The following is a 15,467-nucleotide window of genomic DNA, read 5'->3' as shown; positions in this document are numbered from 1 at the left end:
GCCATGCCTTTTCTTGAGTTGGATTGATCGCCATCTCTGTAGCTTTAGACAGCGTCTGCTTTGAAATGAGGGCTTCATCCTTTTGATGGGAAGCCCTGAAAGCAGCAGTCAAGGTATCATTTCCTAAAGCTACCGTGAGATCATCTCTGGACAAACCAACCCAAGCTATCGCAGGTGGCCCTTTGTTCTGAAATTCAAATAACGCGTCTCCTCTCTGCATCTATGATTCTACTGCATTTTGGGTTTTGTCTTAAAAACACTTGTGGTTTCGGCGCACCATATTTGAAATCTGCTTGAGAGGATGGGAACAACATCCATTTGTCAGCTCCCTGACTCAGTTTAAAGGCTTTTTTACATCATGGGACAGTCAAGTAGGACTTTCCAGGTGTTACCGTGCTGGTGCAGAGCATACTGAACAGATGGGGACAGACACGTACAGAGCACAGCGAATGCTAGAGTACGCTCTCTCGATGCAAATGGGCTGTCGGAGCACACACCTCACCGACGGTGACCTGTCTTTCTGGCTTTTCCCTGTGATACTCACTTTATCTGCCTGTGATATTTCCTTGTCAGCCCAGGCGGAGGGTGCCCTGGGAGTCAGCTTACCCCCTCTCTGGGTGTGCAGCTCTGGGGTGCCCAGCGCAGCGACGCCTGCGAGCGGGAGCTTGGCCGGTTGTCGCCACGAGAAGCTGTTTGTGAGTGGACTTTGTCCACGCCGGTGTTTGGTCAGTACAGCCACGGCAACCACCAACCTGGTGGCAGGTGGTGCGTGGGCAGGGCAGGTCCACCTGCCCTTGACATCTTACTGCCCTTGAGCTCGCTCCATATAATTGACCGGTCTTTAATAAATAGCACTGCTGTCTGCTTGGGTTTTTAATTTTGCAGCCTGCCTGCCCTGCTCTCCCCAAAACCCACACAGATCATGCTTCAGCTTCGTGAGGACGTGCTGGATGGGTGGTGACCGTGGCTGTTGGCCATGCGGAGCCTGACAGCTGGTGGGGTTGGAGCAGCTTGCTACAAGGCAGGAGGGTTTATCCCCATGCAGGTTGTCTGATGGCACCTGTTGCGTTGAGCAGGACCAGGGCTCTCCCAGCCCTAATCACGCTTTGTGTCCCTGTCTCCCCTCATCCTATGCCCAAACGTCTCCATGGACTTCCAGCAAGGAACACGTCGTGTGCATGCGGAGCGCAGCTGGGGGCATAGAGCCTGCTGGTTAAAGGCTGCTCCCTTCTGTGGCTCCTGTGTGTGAAATGTTACGGGGCTCGGAGGGGATGGCAGCCAGCCCTTGGCCGTAAGAGCCCATGCACTGCGCTGGCGTTTGCTTCCAAAGCCCCTTTTGTGGTCTCTGCTCCTTGCTGACCTAGAGAACAGCGTAACCCCGGCGTGGGCTCTGCCCATGGGCTGTGGACTTCTCGCCGTCCTGCTGGAGGCTCACCCTTCCCCGTGAGCCGGCCTGGCCCCCTACATTGAGGTGCTGCAAGCGCTGCTCCCTTGGCCGGAGCCCAGGGGCGCCCAGCCGGGGCAGCCCCTACGGCGAGGCGAGGTGGCCACACTCTTCCTCCACCACCAAATCTGTCACTTGGCTTGCATGGCTGGTATTTCTTGCTTTCCTGTTTCCTCCTTTCCCTGTTGGGTTTGCAGGGTGCCTGGAGGCTTTGGCTTGGTAATTTGCCAGGGAATTAAACCCATGATTACTGCTCCTGTCTCTTTGCAGCGCTGTGGGTGTAGGGCGGTGTGCATCCTGCTTTGGGGCATGAATCGTAGTTCCTGCTAGGATTAGATTCCTCTTGGCACGAAGTACATCCCAAGGTTCTGATCCTGCCTGAGGACTATTTTCCTCTTTCTTTGGCATCTTTCTTAAGCTCAGTTGAGTCCTCTGTGTTTCCAGCACAGCCCTGTGCAGTGTTGGAGGAAGGCAAGTTAAACAGCACTTACTGCTTTATTCTCTGTGAGAAAGGAGGAATCTGCGTCTGAAAGGGGCGATGGTTTCTCCCCACTCCAGGGAATTCCGGAGTAGAAAACGAGCGTCTGGGAGGACTCAGCAGAGGTGTGAAGACATCTTCTTCTACCCCCTTGCTGAGTGTTATGAGCCTTGTTTTTGGATGGGCGGCGTGGCCTTGGCTCCACTGTCTCCCTGTGATTTTGTCCCCTTTTCAACCCCCGAGTTGCAGTCTGGCTGGTTTCTTGCTGACAATAACACTAGTGTATAATTTTGTAGGTGAAATTATCAGCAGGCTGGGGGTGATTTGTTGGCATAGCTGGGCAAAGGGACGGATGGAGGATCTAGTGAGTGCAGACAGCACTTTGACTGAATAGCTGTTGTCCTCTTGCATGACCTTTCCCGTCCTGTCGCTATCCCAGCAACCTTTCCTCCAGGTAGGGAAATCTTTAGACTTTGGAAGGTACGTCTGAAAGCAGAGGTACGTTCGCAGCACGTGAATTTTCATCAGGTTGCGTGTCCCAGGAAGGTAGCGTGCTGTGCACGATGTGTCCCCTGAGCGGGGTAGGATGGATAACGTCAGCCCGTGCGCTCAGCAGAGCCGGAGGAGGGCACAGCTCTTGCCTGTTGGCATCATAAACTGCTGCTGGGGGCTGGAGCCCCCCTGTGCTCCCTGCACCCATCTGCTCAGCACTGATTGCCCCAGGGTTTGCTGCTGCCTACTCCATTGCCTTTCCTTGTGCCACCGACTTTTCCTCCTGCCCTTTTCCTCCTCCTCCTCAGTGTCTCCAGTGATCCGTCATCTTCAGAGCACATCTCGCAGAGCGTAGTTAAGGCATCTTTCAGTGCTCTCTGGCTCCGGGTGACGGTTTTGTAGCAAGGGTGTGGGTGGTTCTGGCTGGAGGAGCAATGTGGATCACCCCATATCTAGTGGGATGGGGAGGAGAAATCAGGGACACAGAGGGCTCCTCTCCAGCAACCTTAAAACTCCCGTGTGTGTGTCTGTGGGTGGGTGTAGTCCCCTGCAGCCACCCCAGCAACTGCTGTGTTCTCTGCCCTTCAGACTCCCTGTATGTCTCCGAGTACTTCTCTCAGAGCGCACAGAAGTTGGCCTTCTACAGCTGGTATGGGAACGCCAAGCTCTTCCACTTCCGTGTGCCAGAAGACACTGTGCTACTTCGCTGGCTTCTGCAAGCATCCCGAGGGAAAGGACCTGAGTGCACCAGCATGGAGATCACGGTGTACGTATGTCCTTGTGCCGGTGCTCCTCCACGTGGGCTACCTGTCCTTCTTGGTGTTTGCTTCTTTGTAGGAGGCTGGGCATCTGTCCCCCAGTTGCAGCAGCCATAGTTTCATAACGTACTAGCACTAAATCGGTGTTTAAACCTGTAGGAGCATTTCGTGTTCATGTTACCAGTGGATCTGGGGCTGTCTGTCAGATGTGGTGTCTAAGAGACACCTTAGAAACACAGGAGAGAGCTTCACAGTGAGGCTGGTGGTGCTGCTCATGAGCAAAGGTGTTCCTGGGCCTTTCTGTGCCTGGCAGGATCCTGCACAGGGTACCAAAGGATCCGGCAGGACTACGGGGGGCTTGAGAGGACCCAAACCGATTGGAGATGGACAAATTCCCCAGTACAGAGGAACTGAAGAGACCGGGGATACTTTGTGAGGGATGCGGCTGTGTGCAGAGCAGAGATAGGAGATTTTTCGAGTCCTGCGGGCACAAGAGCGTGAGAAGATTGCAAACTCAATGTCAGTGAAAGAAACGCTGCTTAAAGCAGTACTCGAGTTGTTGGAGGATTTGAGGTCAGAAACTTGCAAGACTTTGAGCTGTATCTTGGGAGGGTACCAAGTTTCCTGGGCAAGTTGTGCCCACAGAGACACGTGGATCTCTGGCACCCACTCCACGGAGGTCTCGGGAGGGTTTGAAGCTGCTCAGCTTGCGCTTCCCTGGTCTGTCCTGGGCACAGACCGGTGCTCTTAGTTGCTCCAGAGCAGGCTGGCACAGATGACCTTCCTGCTTTCTGCTTCCCAGAAAGGTTTCCAATAGTTTGGGGATGCAAGGGACAATGCAACAACTAAACGATACCCTGAAAAATGAGGATCAGCTCAGCTAAGCAGAAATGGATGAATAATGTATCACCTGTCACGTTTGCTTGCGGGATCTGTTACGTTCTGTTGCAGTGCAGTCCAAAAGCGAGCAAATTAAATGCCAAATTGGCTGCCCAAATAAATATCTCGCGTGTTACTTAGCTGCCTGCTTTTCTGCTACTTCAAACGTTGGTCTGCTTATCTGGAAAGCAGAAGTGCTGGTGTACTGAAGTCAGGCACATGGACCTTTCTTGGTAAGCGTCTTTTTAGTCTGTCTGCCTGCTCTCCTTAAAAGAGGAAATAGGGAAGATGCAGATCTTGCCTAGGAAACGAAAGCGCTTCGTTGAGGATTTAGCCTATATGGGGAATTTGCTGAGGGTTTTAAAAAAGGAGTAGTCTTGCAGCTGGGGCTTAACCTTAGTAAGTGTGGAAATTTGCTTTCAGGCTTGATGGAACCATGTAAATCCTCATCTGAATAAGCAGCCAAGTTAAACCAATCTCTAAATAAATCCTGGATAAGCTAATAGCAGCCAGTCCTCACCAGATGAAAACGATGGCTCTTGTGGTGCACTTGAATTTATGGGTTTTTTCCAGCCTGCTCCCTCCCCGATCCCAGGCCAACCTGGGTGACCACTGATGAGTTTGTATCCCAGTTTATCCTGCCAGCTTCTTTACATCCCTTGATTTCTTTGCATTCTGGTTTCTCTCACAGGCACTTTCGCTACGGAGCCCCTCCTGTAATTAATCCACTGGGCACTCGCTTTCCTGCAAATGCGACCGTCCGTCCTTCCTATAACATAAGCATCACTCTGAGCAGTGCTGTGCAAAACACCACCTTTGTGAACGTCACCACCCCTGCTGCCGGGGACTGGTTCATCGCCGCCCATCTCCCTGAGGCTGCTGGCAGGATTGAAGTGAAGGTGAGGGTCCTGGTGAGGGTCTCGGCCATCGTACTCTGCCCAGTGTGTCTCACCACAGCTGACCCATGTGCTCTCCTCTCCTGCAGGGTTTCTCCACTCCTTGCCCCTATGTGTTCCAGGCAGATATGTTTGTGCTCAGACTGACTGATATGCCTGTTCTGGAGCCTGGTGTTGCGATGCCACAAACCATCGTCTCTCCTGCTAAGCCACTGCACGTCAAGTGAGTGAGAGCAGCGGATGGGAAGACTCAGGGCCACGGCAGGGTGGGATTTCCCACGAGTGCTGCTTAGGGGAAGCCACTGTTGTTCCCACGTGGGGCTGGAGCTGGGGAGGAGGGATCTCCAAGCCTGTTTGCTGAGCTCCCTGCAGCAGCGGTAGGGTTTGCACGGGGAGCACACAAGCCCCCTTCTCCGACTCTTCTCAGGTGGTCTTAGAGGTTCAGTTGTGGGAATTTTAGGTCTTTGAGGTGTTTCCCTTGGGAAGGATTTTCACAACACCAACGGGGGCAATCTAGTTCTTCCCCCCAGGGACTGCGATGGGCCATGGCTGGCTTGTGTTGAGAGTACAAGCTCTACAAACTGCTGGTCCCTCCTCCTGCAGGGTCTTTGTTCCCAAGCACGCCGCAGGGATGCGGTTTGAGCTGCGAAGCTGCGTGACAAGCGAGCAGAAAGCCTGCGCCATGCGGGTAGTGCTGGGCTCCATCACGCTACCCCAGTCCTTCCAGAGGATCGTCACCTGCATGGGGAATGTAAACTGCAGCCTGGCCCTGGATTCGCCCCCCTGGGAGAAGTGGCTGCAGATCATGGTGGAGAGTCTCGGCGCTGCTAATGCCAGCGTGTCAGTGGAGATGCTGGCTTCTTTCACAGGTGAGCTTCTGACTTTCTCTAGCCCTATGGGAAGGACCAGAGAGCGCTTTGTGTCTACTGTGTCTCTCTTGGGCCTTTGGGTGGCTGGCTGTAGTGGGCTGTGTTCTCCAGCATGCTGGTTGCCTGGGCATAACCCTGGGGGCTGAGACCTAGTTGTTGCTTTGGGGTCAAAAATGAAGGCTCCAGTGTTCACCCAAGAGGGATACTCCCTGGAGCTGCCTGTTTTGGAAATGCCTAAAAAGTTCAGAGTCGCCGAAGCAATAAGGTTTTCCAAAGGCTGTTTGGGAAGCAGTGGCTGGCTTAAAATCTGATGGGGAGAATAGTTTTGGGTAGATGCACCAGACTGTAATGATATGTTAACTATCGATTGGCCATAAGCAGGCTACAGACAGGAAACCATCTCACAGAGGTTTACTTGGGGTAATCTCTTGGGTTGTAGTGAGGGAATGTCACCATTTCAGGTGACACCTTGTGACTCAGGCACCTTGGCATCCTCTTATTACGTGACCATAATGCCTGATTGACTCTTGGAGGCTCACCAACTAGGTCCATTTTTAAAGTTTTCTCCTGCTGGGGATTCTGCCATCCCTTCCTCAAAGCAGAGCTTCATCCCGTGTGCTGGAGGGCCTGGCCCTGGCAGCCGAGGTGTTAGAGGGGAGCACTAGAATCTCTAGGAGCGATGGACAGGCTCCAGCAGTGGCACTCCAAGTGTCACATTCAGCTCCGTCTGCCATGATGTGACGGCTTGTGCCTGTACCTACATTGGGTTAGCTTCTCTCTTCTGCTCAGCCTTGTCTGCTCACATCTGGGGAACTGGTAGAGACTTTTGTGCAGGCTGTGGTTATGGGACAGCTAGGTGCTGGGTACATCGATGTATTTATGATGCTGTGCGTTATCCCTTCTTCTGTTCCCCCTCCCCTTCCCTGCAGCTCCAGGGTGCTTCCACCCGTTGCACCACTGTCTGCCTTCCGTCAGTGTCCTAGCTTGGGGGTGCTGATGCTAGAGTACCCCCTGCAGAGATGGTGCCTTGCAGGGGCTGTAGCCAATACTGCAGTGCATGAACCAGCTGAAATACCCTCAGTTTGTGCTGTCACTTGAAGGTCTGGAGCTGCTGGGGCCCTGCCTGGATGAGGTGCTAGTCCTGGCTGTGCTGATACTGCTCCATTTTCTGCTTTACAGCTTGCAGACCAGGGAGTACCAGTTCATTCCTTAACTTCAGCAGCCTAAACCAGAGCCAAACTGGTCCCAGACCAGGTAGCACAGGAACAGCAGGGAGCTCCACTCTGTCTACCGGAGAGGCTTCACGCAATGCGTCCGGGCAGAGGAGCTTCTGTCTGCAGAACCAGCCCGTCGTTCGTGAGGACCTGGACGTGGTGTCTGTGCGCTACAGGCTCTTGAACGGTCCCAGTGTGCCCGTGAACTCTTTCTCCCCGAGCCTCCTTCTCCTCAACCTGAACACTGGCATGGACAGCGGGGGTTCCCTCGTGGTCAGTCTCCTGCTTAACAAGGTGTGGAGGCTGTTTGGTGGGATTGTCTCCCTTTTGCAGGGCTTTGTCCCTGCTCCTGGGCTGGTTTGTCAGCAAGCTCCAGGGGTTGTAGGTACCAGCGGGACTATTTCTCTTTCTTTTTGTTGTCACAAAACACCCTGAGCCTGTTTTAGCTGCTTCTAGCATGTCCCACCTGCCAGCTCCAATCCAAGTGCCACGGCTTGCTGGCAGTGACACAGAGGAGACGAAATGGAAAGCAGCTGCAATGCCATCTTCTCCACGGGAGCCTGGCACCTTGCCACCAGGAGAGGAGACCGAGCAGGGAAACCTGGGGATGTTCTTGCCCAAGTTGCTGATTCCCAAGCTCTTTCAGTGATGCCCTAAAATCACCCTCCCCACCATGAAGTTCTGTGAAACTTCCTGAGGGCTGGCGCAGGGCTCAGCCCTGACGTCCTGCTGCCTCTGACTTCTGCCACCCTGTGCTTGTGCTGAAGTGATGTCCCAGCTTTGGGGCAGTTCCCCCAGGAGGCTCTCTTGCCTTTCAGCCAGCACGTAACACGGTAGCAACGCAGGGTGAGGTGAACACAGGTTTGCCCAGAAAGAGCTGCTGAATCGATGGGTGACCTTGATCTACAGGATTTAGTGTCACCTCCTGCTCCCGTATACCGTGGGCAGTGTGGGAGATGAGTTGTGCAGGGGGGGTGGCATTGGGGTGCTCTGACGTGGGACACTGCTCTGTTTGCACAGACGTCCGTGAACCTGGCCAACGCCACTGTGGTAGCGTGTGTGAGTGCCGCTTCGCCAGTGCTGTCCCTCAATGCCACACAGAACTGCAGCACAGGTAGGAGAGACGCTGGCCCCCGCCGCCACCTCAGCTACGCCATCTCAGGGCTTTGCTCTTAGACCTCGTGAGCTATTAACTGACTCAGGACTTTGGGGGGTGTCCCCAGGAAGCTATTTTTGGCATAAATCCTCCTGAGGTCTTCGTGCTGGCACGTGCCCAGGGTGCTGGGGTGCAGGTGCTAATCTGGCACCAGGGGTTAGCCTCCGCCAAAGGAAGATCTGGTTACCAGCTGGGGCTCTTCCAGCCTTGTTGGCAGGAGGTTTGGGGATAGTTAAGGTATTGCTGGTGTGTAGAGAAGCTGAGCTCTGCACTGGAGGACTAGCCAAGTAAACAGGCTGTTCCAGGTGGCCTGTGCTGTCTAGGCAGGTACCGAGAGCTGAGGTGAAAGAAAGAAAAGGGTCTCAGCAGCAAGAGTCCTCTCCATCCCCCTGGTGCCTCTGGAAAATGGGAGCAAGGAGCCACAGGAGCATCCGATTCCTGTGCAATCGGTCTCAGCCTGGGATTGCTGTGGGCCCTTCTCCTCTAGTCTTGGCACATCACAACACTCCCTATTCCTTAAGCTTTTTTCCAGGGCTACCCTCTGAGCGTGAGCACATCCTCTGTGGAAGCGATGCTGATTGTCCTGTACCCACAGACAGATGACTGGTTCCTCTCCCTGCAGCTCATCTGCCCGAAGGGCCAGGGGTGAGTCTGGTGTGTTGTCCCACCTTGGGACCAGTTCAGAGCACTCTGCCTCCGCATCCCGCTGCCCTTGGCTAGCGCAAGCAAAACCAAACCCCTGTCCTCGCCACCATGCCATGGGCTCGTCTCACTTGCTAGCAGTCGAACTGTGGCTGCAGAGAGGGAGGGAGGTGGGTGGCAGTGCCGACTTGCTCTCTTGTGAGCACCCAAGCAGCTTCGTGCAGACTGCAGATGGTGGAGCCTGCCTGGGGGAGCTTCTTCTTCCCCAGGTGGATTTTGAGGTGATAAATCGGTAAATGAAAATGCTGCTGTTACTCCTTCGAGGGGTCTCTGAGATGCAGGCAGCGGTGCCCATACTCCTGCAGTTTGCCTTCCTGCTGGTTTCTTGTGTAAGGGGCCAAGCGTGTGCTGTAAAACAGTGCTGACCATGCTGGTCCTGAGGATGGGGCAGTGGGGTCTGGGGAGAGCTGACACCCACCTGCATGTCAGCTTGGCCATCCAAGTGGAGAGGGAGCCGACTCTGTTCCTAGCTCTTGGGAGGGATGGAGCAGATCCTGAAATGGCAGGGAGTTTGCTTGCACAAGCGTGGAGCAATGCTCCGGAGCAGCGTGCTTCCCTGGGCACACGGCTGCACCGAAGGACCGGGGTACCACCGCGACCTGCTCTCCTTGCAGTGAATGTAATGCTGCAGAAGCCAAAGTGACCATCTTCGCATACCTCACCCCCTGCTTCAATGACTGTGGGCCATACGGACAGTGCAGCCTCCTGAGAAGACACGGCTACCTCTATGCTGGCTGCAGCTGCAAGGCTGGTGAGTGCGTTTTCCTGGGAAGCTTTGCCATCCTCTCCAAGGGGAGGACACATTTGGGGAGGACACATTTTTCGGCGGTGGTGTTTGGGTAGGGGAACCTGGGGTCTGCCATGGCTGCTAGGAGCCGCCTGGCATCGCAGTGCCTGCCCAAAGAGCCCTCGGCACTCGTGGTGCATCCTGACTTCTCCGAGGGCTGCTGGGTTCTGGGAAGCACGGGGGAAATGGGGAATTGGGCTGAGGACAGCTTGGAAGTTTCACTTCCAGCTTGGAGTCCCCCAGGGCTTGGAGAGGTGTTTCTGAGTATCCCCAGAGAGATCAGGGTGCCAGCAGAGCTGCCTGAAAATGCGTGCGACAGAGGCTGTGCTTTTGAGGGAGGTTTCAGGGTCCTGGTTCAGGATGCAGTGAGGCCGGGCTGCAGTCCCTGCTTGTGCTTTGCCATGTGCTGTCTCCTGCCAAGAGCCAGCACTTAGACTCGGAGGTGCCCCTGGAGGAGGAACATCTGTGTCAGCTCCTAATTATCTTAATGGGATGAGGAGACTGGGCAGTAGTCAGCGGGGTATGCTCTGCTGTGCTTGGGTGGGTCTGTGTACCTGTTCCCAGCAGAAGGACGAGGTAACGTGTGGTTCACTGCTGCTTTGGGCTTGAGCCAGGACATCCCTGCTGTCTGCTGCAGTGCTGATGATGGCTGAGGAGCAAGATGAAGGACAGCATCCTGGTTTCCCTGAGGGGTGCCAGGTTCTGGGAAGCTCAGAGCACCCCAAGGGAACTGGGGAATCAGGCTGAGGACAGCTTTCTGCTGAATCACTTGGAGCAAAATGCCCCATCTGCATATTCGTGACCCAGAAATAAACTGGAGAGAGCAGCCTCCCTGGGCCCTGCCTGGCAGGGAGCCGGCAGAAGGGGCAGAGCTGCTGGCTTGGTTTCTGGTGGCACTGGGATGGGATAGATGCTACTTTTAACTCTGTTTCTTGACCGTGGAGTGCCTGCGTGTACCCAGGCTGCTCTATGACTGACCTCCTTTCCCCAAAAGGAGACCTTGGGCATCCAAATCTTGAATTAAAATAATTTAAATGAAGGGAAAAAAAAAAAAAAAGAGACAGGTTTGTGTTCATAGGAGACTGTCTCAGCTCAGTCCTTGGTATCCAGTGAGCAGGCTGAGAATTGTGCCCTGTGCCATGCAACGTCCTCTAGAAAAATTTCACTCCCGCTGTGCTGTGCAGACTTGGATGTCACTGTGGGCTGAGGCAGTGGGTTTGCTCACCCTGGAGAAGAGGAGTTGGAGGGGGATTGAATTGTACCTTCCGCTGCTCATGGGGGTTACAGAGACCCCAGAGCCGGGCTCTTCAGGGGGCGCACAGGGAAAGGGCCACAGACATAGGCTGCAGCAAGGAAACTTCCACCTAAATTGAAGAAGACAAATTTTCCCCTGTCAGAGTTGTTCGCCTTTACACAGTAGCCAGGTCTCCATCCTTGGAGATCTTCAAAACTCAGCTGGGCAAGGCCCAGAGCAACCTGACCTGGCTTTGCAATCTTGCCCTGCTGTGACGGGTGGGAGGACAGGAGCCCAATGGCTTCCTCGGTGCTGTGGATCACTCTCCACCCTGGTTCCTGGGGTCTGTAGGGATCTTGCACCCAGCTTACACCATCATGTGAAGCATCTGAGCCTCGAATGCTTAATGCACCACCGGCAAGTAACATGTGTGTTGAGTTACTGTAGGGATGAAAAATACCAGCCTGGACAGACCCATGCTGTACATAGGATGGGCTCTGCTACGTGGGAACAACCTGGGGGATGTCCTCAGAGCAGACACGGGGCTCTGCTGGGGTTCCCCAAGACTTTCTACAGCAGGGTATGCGATGAGTAACAAGAGCATCCTGAGAGCAAGAGTGCGAGTGGCTGATGGAGCGAGGGAGAGGAGGCTCAGGGATAGTCCAGGGGTGTGATTGCTTCTTCCGAGGCATCCCAGGCTCCTGCTGGGTGCTGCGGGAGGACAAGGTAGGGCATGTGAGATCCACACAAGCCTCTCTGCTCTGCAGGTTGGGGCGGCTGGAGCTGCACGGACGATACCAAGGCCCAGTCTGTTGGTGCGCAGAACTTGGCCACCCTCCTGCTCACCCTGAGCAACCTCATGTTCCTGCCGGCAATAGCAGTTGCTGTTTATCGCTACTACCTGGTGGAGGCCTCCGTCTACACCTACACCATGTTCTTCTCCACGGTAGGGATCGCCTTTTGTCGGTTCCCCTGCCAGCTCCCCCTGGGCATCAGGAATGCTGTGTCAGACTGAAATCCTTGGTGGAGCAATCCATCCTGGAGCTCCACAAGGAACTTCTAGGATCATTGGACAAGCACCTTCATGGACACGTCCTGCCCCTTCAGAGCTCGGCAGGAGTGTTATTTTCCTTCGGTTCTTCCACCCATGCTGTGGGTGCTCATATTGGGGGGTGAGACCCCAGGGAGCGGAGATGGGGCTGGAGCGTTGCGCACTTGAAGGGCGCTGTCCTAGAGGCTCTCAGCCGCTGCTGGGAGGGTGCACGTTGATGGCTGCTCTCATCTGCTTTCCGTAATGCCACAGTGGTTTGGTGGAGCTTCTTGGAGGTACTGCCAGGAGGGATCCTGGCTGCTATGGGCTGAACCTTCTCCTGCCTCTGCTTCCCAGAAAGCCGCGTGGTGCTGTTGGATTCATGCTAGCCTTTGCTTTTGTCCCCGGCTCTAGTTCTACCACGCGTGTGACCAGCCAGGCGTCGCAGTGATGTGCATCATGGACTACGACACACTACAGTACTGTGACTTTTTGGGCTCTGTGGTGTCCATCTGGGTGACGATCCTGTGCATGTCCCGGGTGAAGAAGATCCTGAAATACGTGAGTGTCAGGTAACCCCGCGTGGCACGGCCAGACCTGAGCCAGCCAAGCCACAGGTGGCCATGCTGAGCCCTTTCATGGCTGTATTTTAATGACACAGCCCAGCCTGGTGACAAAGCCTGTTTGTCACCCAATGCCACTCCAATTTCTAAACCAGTGGGTTGTTTTGTCCCAGGAGTTTGGATCATGAACCTGCGTGCTTGTAGGGACTGGGCCTGAAGGGTCTGAGATTTGTGGGAAAGGTTTGTGGGTCCTCTGGTTTCTCCTTCTGAAGGTGCTGCTCCCGAGTCCTGCATTTATCCAGGGCTGGGTGGCCCAGAGGTGAAGTCCTCCCTGCTTGGCGTGGCTGGCTGTGCTCTGATAGCAGATGAGCTGCTGACGATAGCGGTGGTGTCTCATTCCCAGGTTCTTTTTGTCTTGGGGACCCTGTTAATTGCCATGTCCCTGCAGCTGGACCGCAGAGGGGTGTGGAACATGATGGGACCCTGCCTCTTTGCCCTTGTCATCATGATTGCAGCGTGGGTAAGTTGCTCCCCTCTGGAGAATGACAGTGGCAGAGCAGACCTCAGGCGCCAGCCCATCCACAGGCATGGCTTGATCCCCTTGAAACACCCAGGTGGAGGGGGGGCAGAGCAAGGGATTCACCTTCCATCTCTCCAGGAGCTGAGAAATCCCCTGGTTACAGGTCTCAGCACAGTCCAGCTGCTGCAGCTCCAATTGACCGCACGCCTGTGGCTGCAGCCTTGTCCCAGAACGGTCGGCTGTTGCCCATGCCCTGGGCAGGAGCTGTGGCATCTGTGCTGGACTTTGGTGCCACAGCTGGATAGGGGCTTTTGCACACAAGAGATGGGCCTAAGAAGGGAGGAGGCTGAATTTCTCAGGGGCAGCAGGCACACCTTCTTGCTGTGAGGTTGGCAGATGCTCCTGGATCAGGCAGCACTGCCTGTTTTCCCCCGTGCCTAAGCTTCTGCTTGGCTGCTTAACCCTTCTGTGCTCTGACACCTCCAGGTTTACCACGGAGTGAAACGCAGACACTGCTACCCCTCCTCATGGAAGCGCTGGGTTTTCTACCTCCTCCCAGGGATCACCTTGGCTTTCATTGCCATCTCAGTATATGCATTCATGGAAACCAATGAGAACTATTACTACACCCACAGCATCTGGCACGTACTGGTGGCTTGCAGCGTTGCTTTCCTGCTTCCTCCTCGAGACAAGCATAAGAAGCCCTGGGCCTGGTCACAGAAGCTCACTTGTCGCTATCAGATCTGCCAGAACGACCGTGAGGAGCTCTATGCTGTGACCTGAACTGCTCAGCTCCTGGTCGCAGAGGTGGAGGGCTGGTGAGGTTGTTCTTCGCCTGGGCTGCCCCTCTCTCGCACGTTGGCAATCCTCTTACGTGCTTATTCACTGACCAGGAGGGCACAGTATGGACCAGGTTTAAAGATGAAGATGGTTGGCTTGGCTTGTGAAGACAAGTTTGAGGCCACCTCTGCTTTTCTGCTGGGATGAGGCAGGCTCTTCATGGTTCTTGATCTAGGAATAGCCTGTCCCCCACCTCCCCATGGCCCTGGGGGAAATCGCCAACTCTTCTTCCCCTCCTGCTGCATCCATAAGGCTTGGGCTTAGCCCACGCTGAGCTGGAGCCAGGGCTTTGGCTGCTGGGCTTTTCTCTGCACCCCCTGTCCTAGCAGAGGACTATGGGATGGGGATTTCCCCTGCCATCCTGCAATCAGCGTTTGAACCCAAGAGAAGAATGTGTTTCTTCTGATCTGGAGGACAAATGCTGCCACATGCCCTTGGTGCTGATGGGGAGGGAGGGAGCTGATCTTGGCATGCACTGGGCCCTTCTCCGCTGTGTCATGGGGGTCTGAAGCCTCTCTCTCTGTGAAACAGGCGGTGCTGCTCTTACCTAGTCCTGATTCTGGCAGGGGAAGAATGAGGCTGGGACTTGGGCCCTGGAGTCAGGCTCAGACTTGGCAGGAATGTGAAAAAAAAACCCACGTGGGGACATGCAAGAGGCATCAGCAGCATCTCGTCCAGAGCTGTGAAACCCATAGCAGTGCAGGTTTTAGTCTAAGTTTAATTTTAGCCCTCTTAGCTCATCTGGAAGGAGCCAGGCTGCTGCACTGTCCCCTTCCTCTCTTGATGGTCAGGCATTCACTGTCTTCCTCCCTTTTGTGGGTTTGGCATGTGTGCAGCTCTGCCTGGGGCAGCGTCAGTGGTCCGGGATGGTGTCTGAGCTGCGCACCCTCTGCTTCTCCAGCCTGCTGTGCCTTGGAGGCTGGATGTGCTGCGGAGTCGTGGCCGATCTGAGGCCACTGGCCATGTCCCACTGGAGCGAGGAGCATCACCACAGGCTCCCCAGATGGCTATGGTCTCCTTTGCAGCGTCTGTCTCGCCTTAGCCTTGCTATAGGGCACGCAGGCATCAGAAAGCAAGGGCAGAAACTTGGCAACCAGGAAAGTTGTCTTTGCCCATCTGTGTTCTATAGATAAGGGCTCAAATACATCGTTCCTTGCTGGTTTATTCCAGCTGTGGTTGGTCTGGTGTGTGCTGCTGAGAGCCCCTCCTCAGGTGGCTTTGGGGAGGAAAGAGCTATTAATGAAGGATTTGTCTCCTGGGGTTATTTCTTTGCTTTGAAGGACGCACAGCCTTCTGCTCAGCTCTGCACTTTATCCCTCTGCCTCCCCTTCCTCTGCAAACTCCGACTTTTTAAGCAGACGCAGGACGAGCGAAGGTCACTCGCCTGCACCCAACGGTCTCGTCCCCGTGTCACCCACGCCCCCCGCCTTTCCTTTTGCTGCTGCCATCCCCGACAGCGCGGCGGGAAGGGGGGGACGTGGGGCCCTCAGGGCTTCCTCGAACTTTTATCACTTTTAGGCACTTTTTCTCCCCCTTCTCGGTTTGCACAGCGGCCTCGCAGGCCCAGCCGTGTGGCAGGGGACCCCCGCGTCCCCACAGCCCCGC

The 15,467-nt window shown here is 55.0% G+C and overlaps 1 protein-coding gene across 1 annotated transcript; it reads left to right on the top strand.

Annotated features, from left to right (window-relative positions):
- Positions 1 to 625: 625 nt before the first annotated feature.
- Positions 626 to 13,947, top strand: TMEM8A (transmembrane protein 8A; the record flags this gene model as incomplete). Its single annotated transcript, XM_009703116.1, has 13 exons — positions 626 to 725; positions 3,003 to 3,180; positions 4,743 to 4,950; positions 5,037 to 5,170; positions 5,551 to 5,816; positions 6,996 to 7,324; positions 8,051 to 8,144; positions 8,708 to 8,831; positions 9,503 to 9,639; positions 11,677 to 11,855; positions 12,354 to 12,500; positions 12,906 to 13,022; positions 13,509 to 13,947. Coding segments are annotated over 13 exons (2,310 nt in total), but the record flags the coding sequence as incomplete, so codon positions are not given.
- Between the last annotated feature and the right edge of the window lie 1,520 nt (positions 13,948 to 15,467).

Source organism: Cariama cristata, unplaced genomic scaffold (assembly GCF_000690535.1).
Source record: "Cariama cristata isolate BGI_N322 unplaced genomic scaffold, ASM69053v1 scaffold27526, whole genome shotgun sequence".
NCBI lineage: Eukaryota > Metazoa > Chordata > Aves > Cariamiformes > Cariamidae > Cariama > Cariama cristata.
This window is presented reverse-complemented; position numbering and strand designations above follow the sequence as displayed.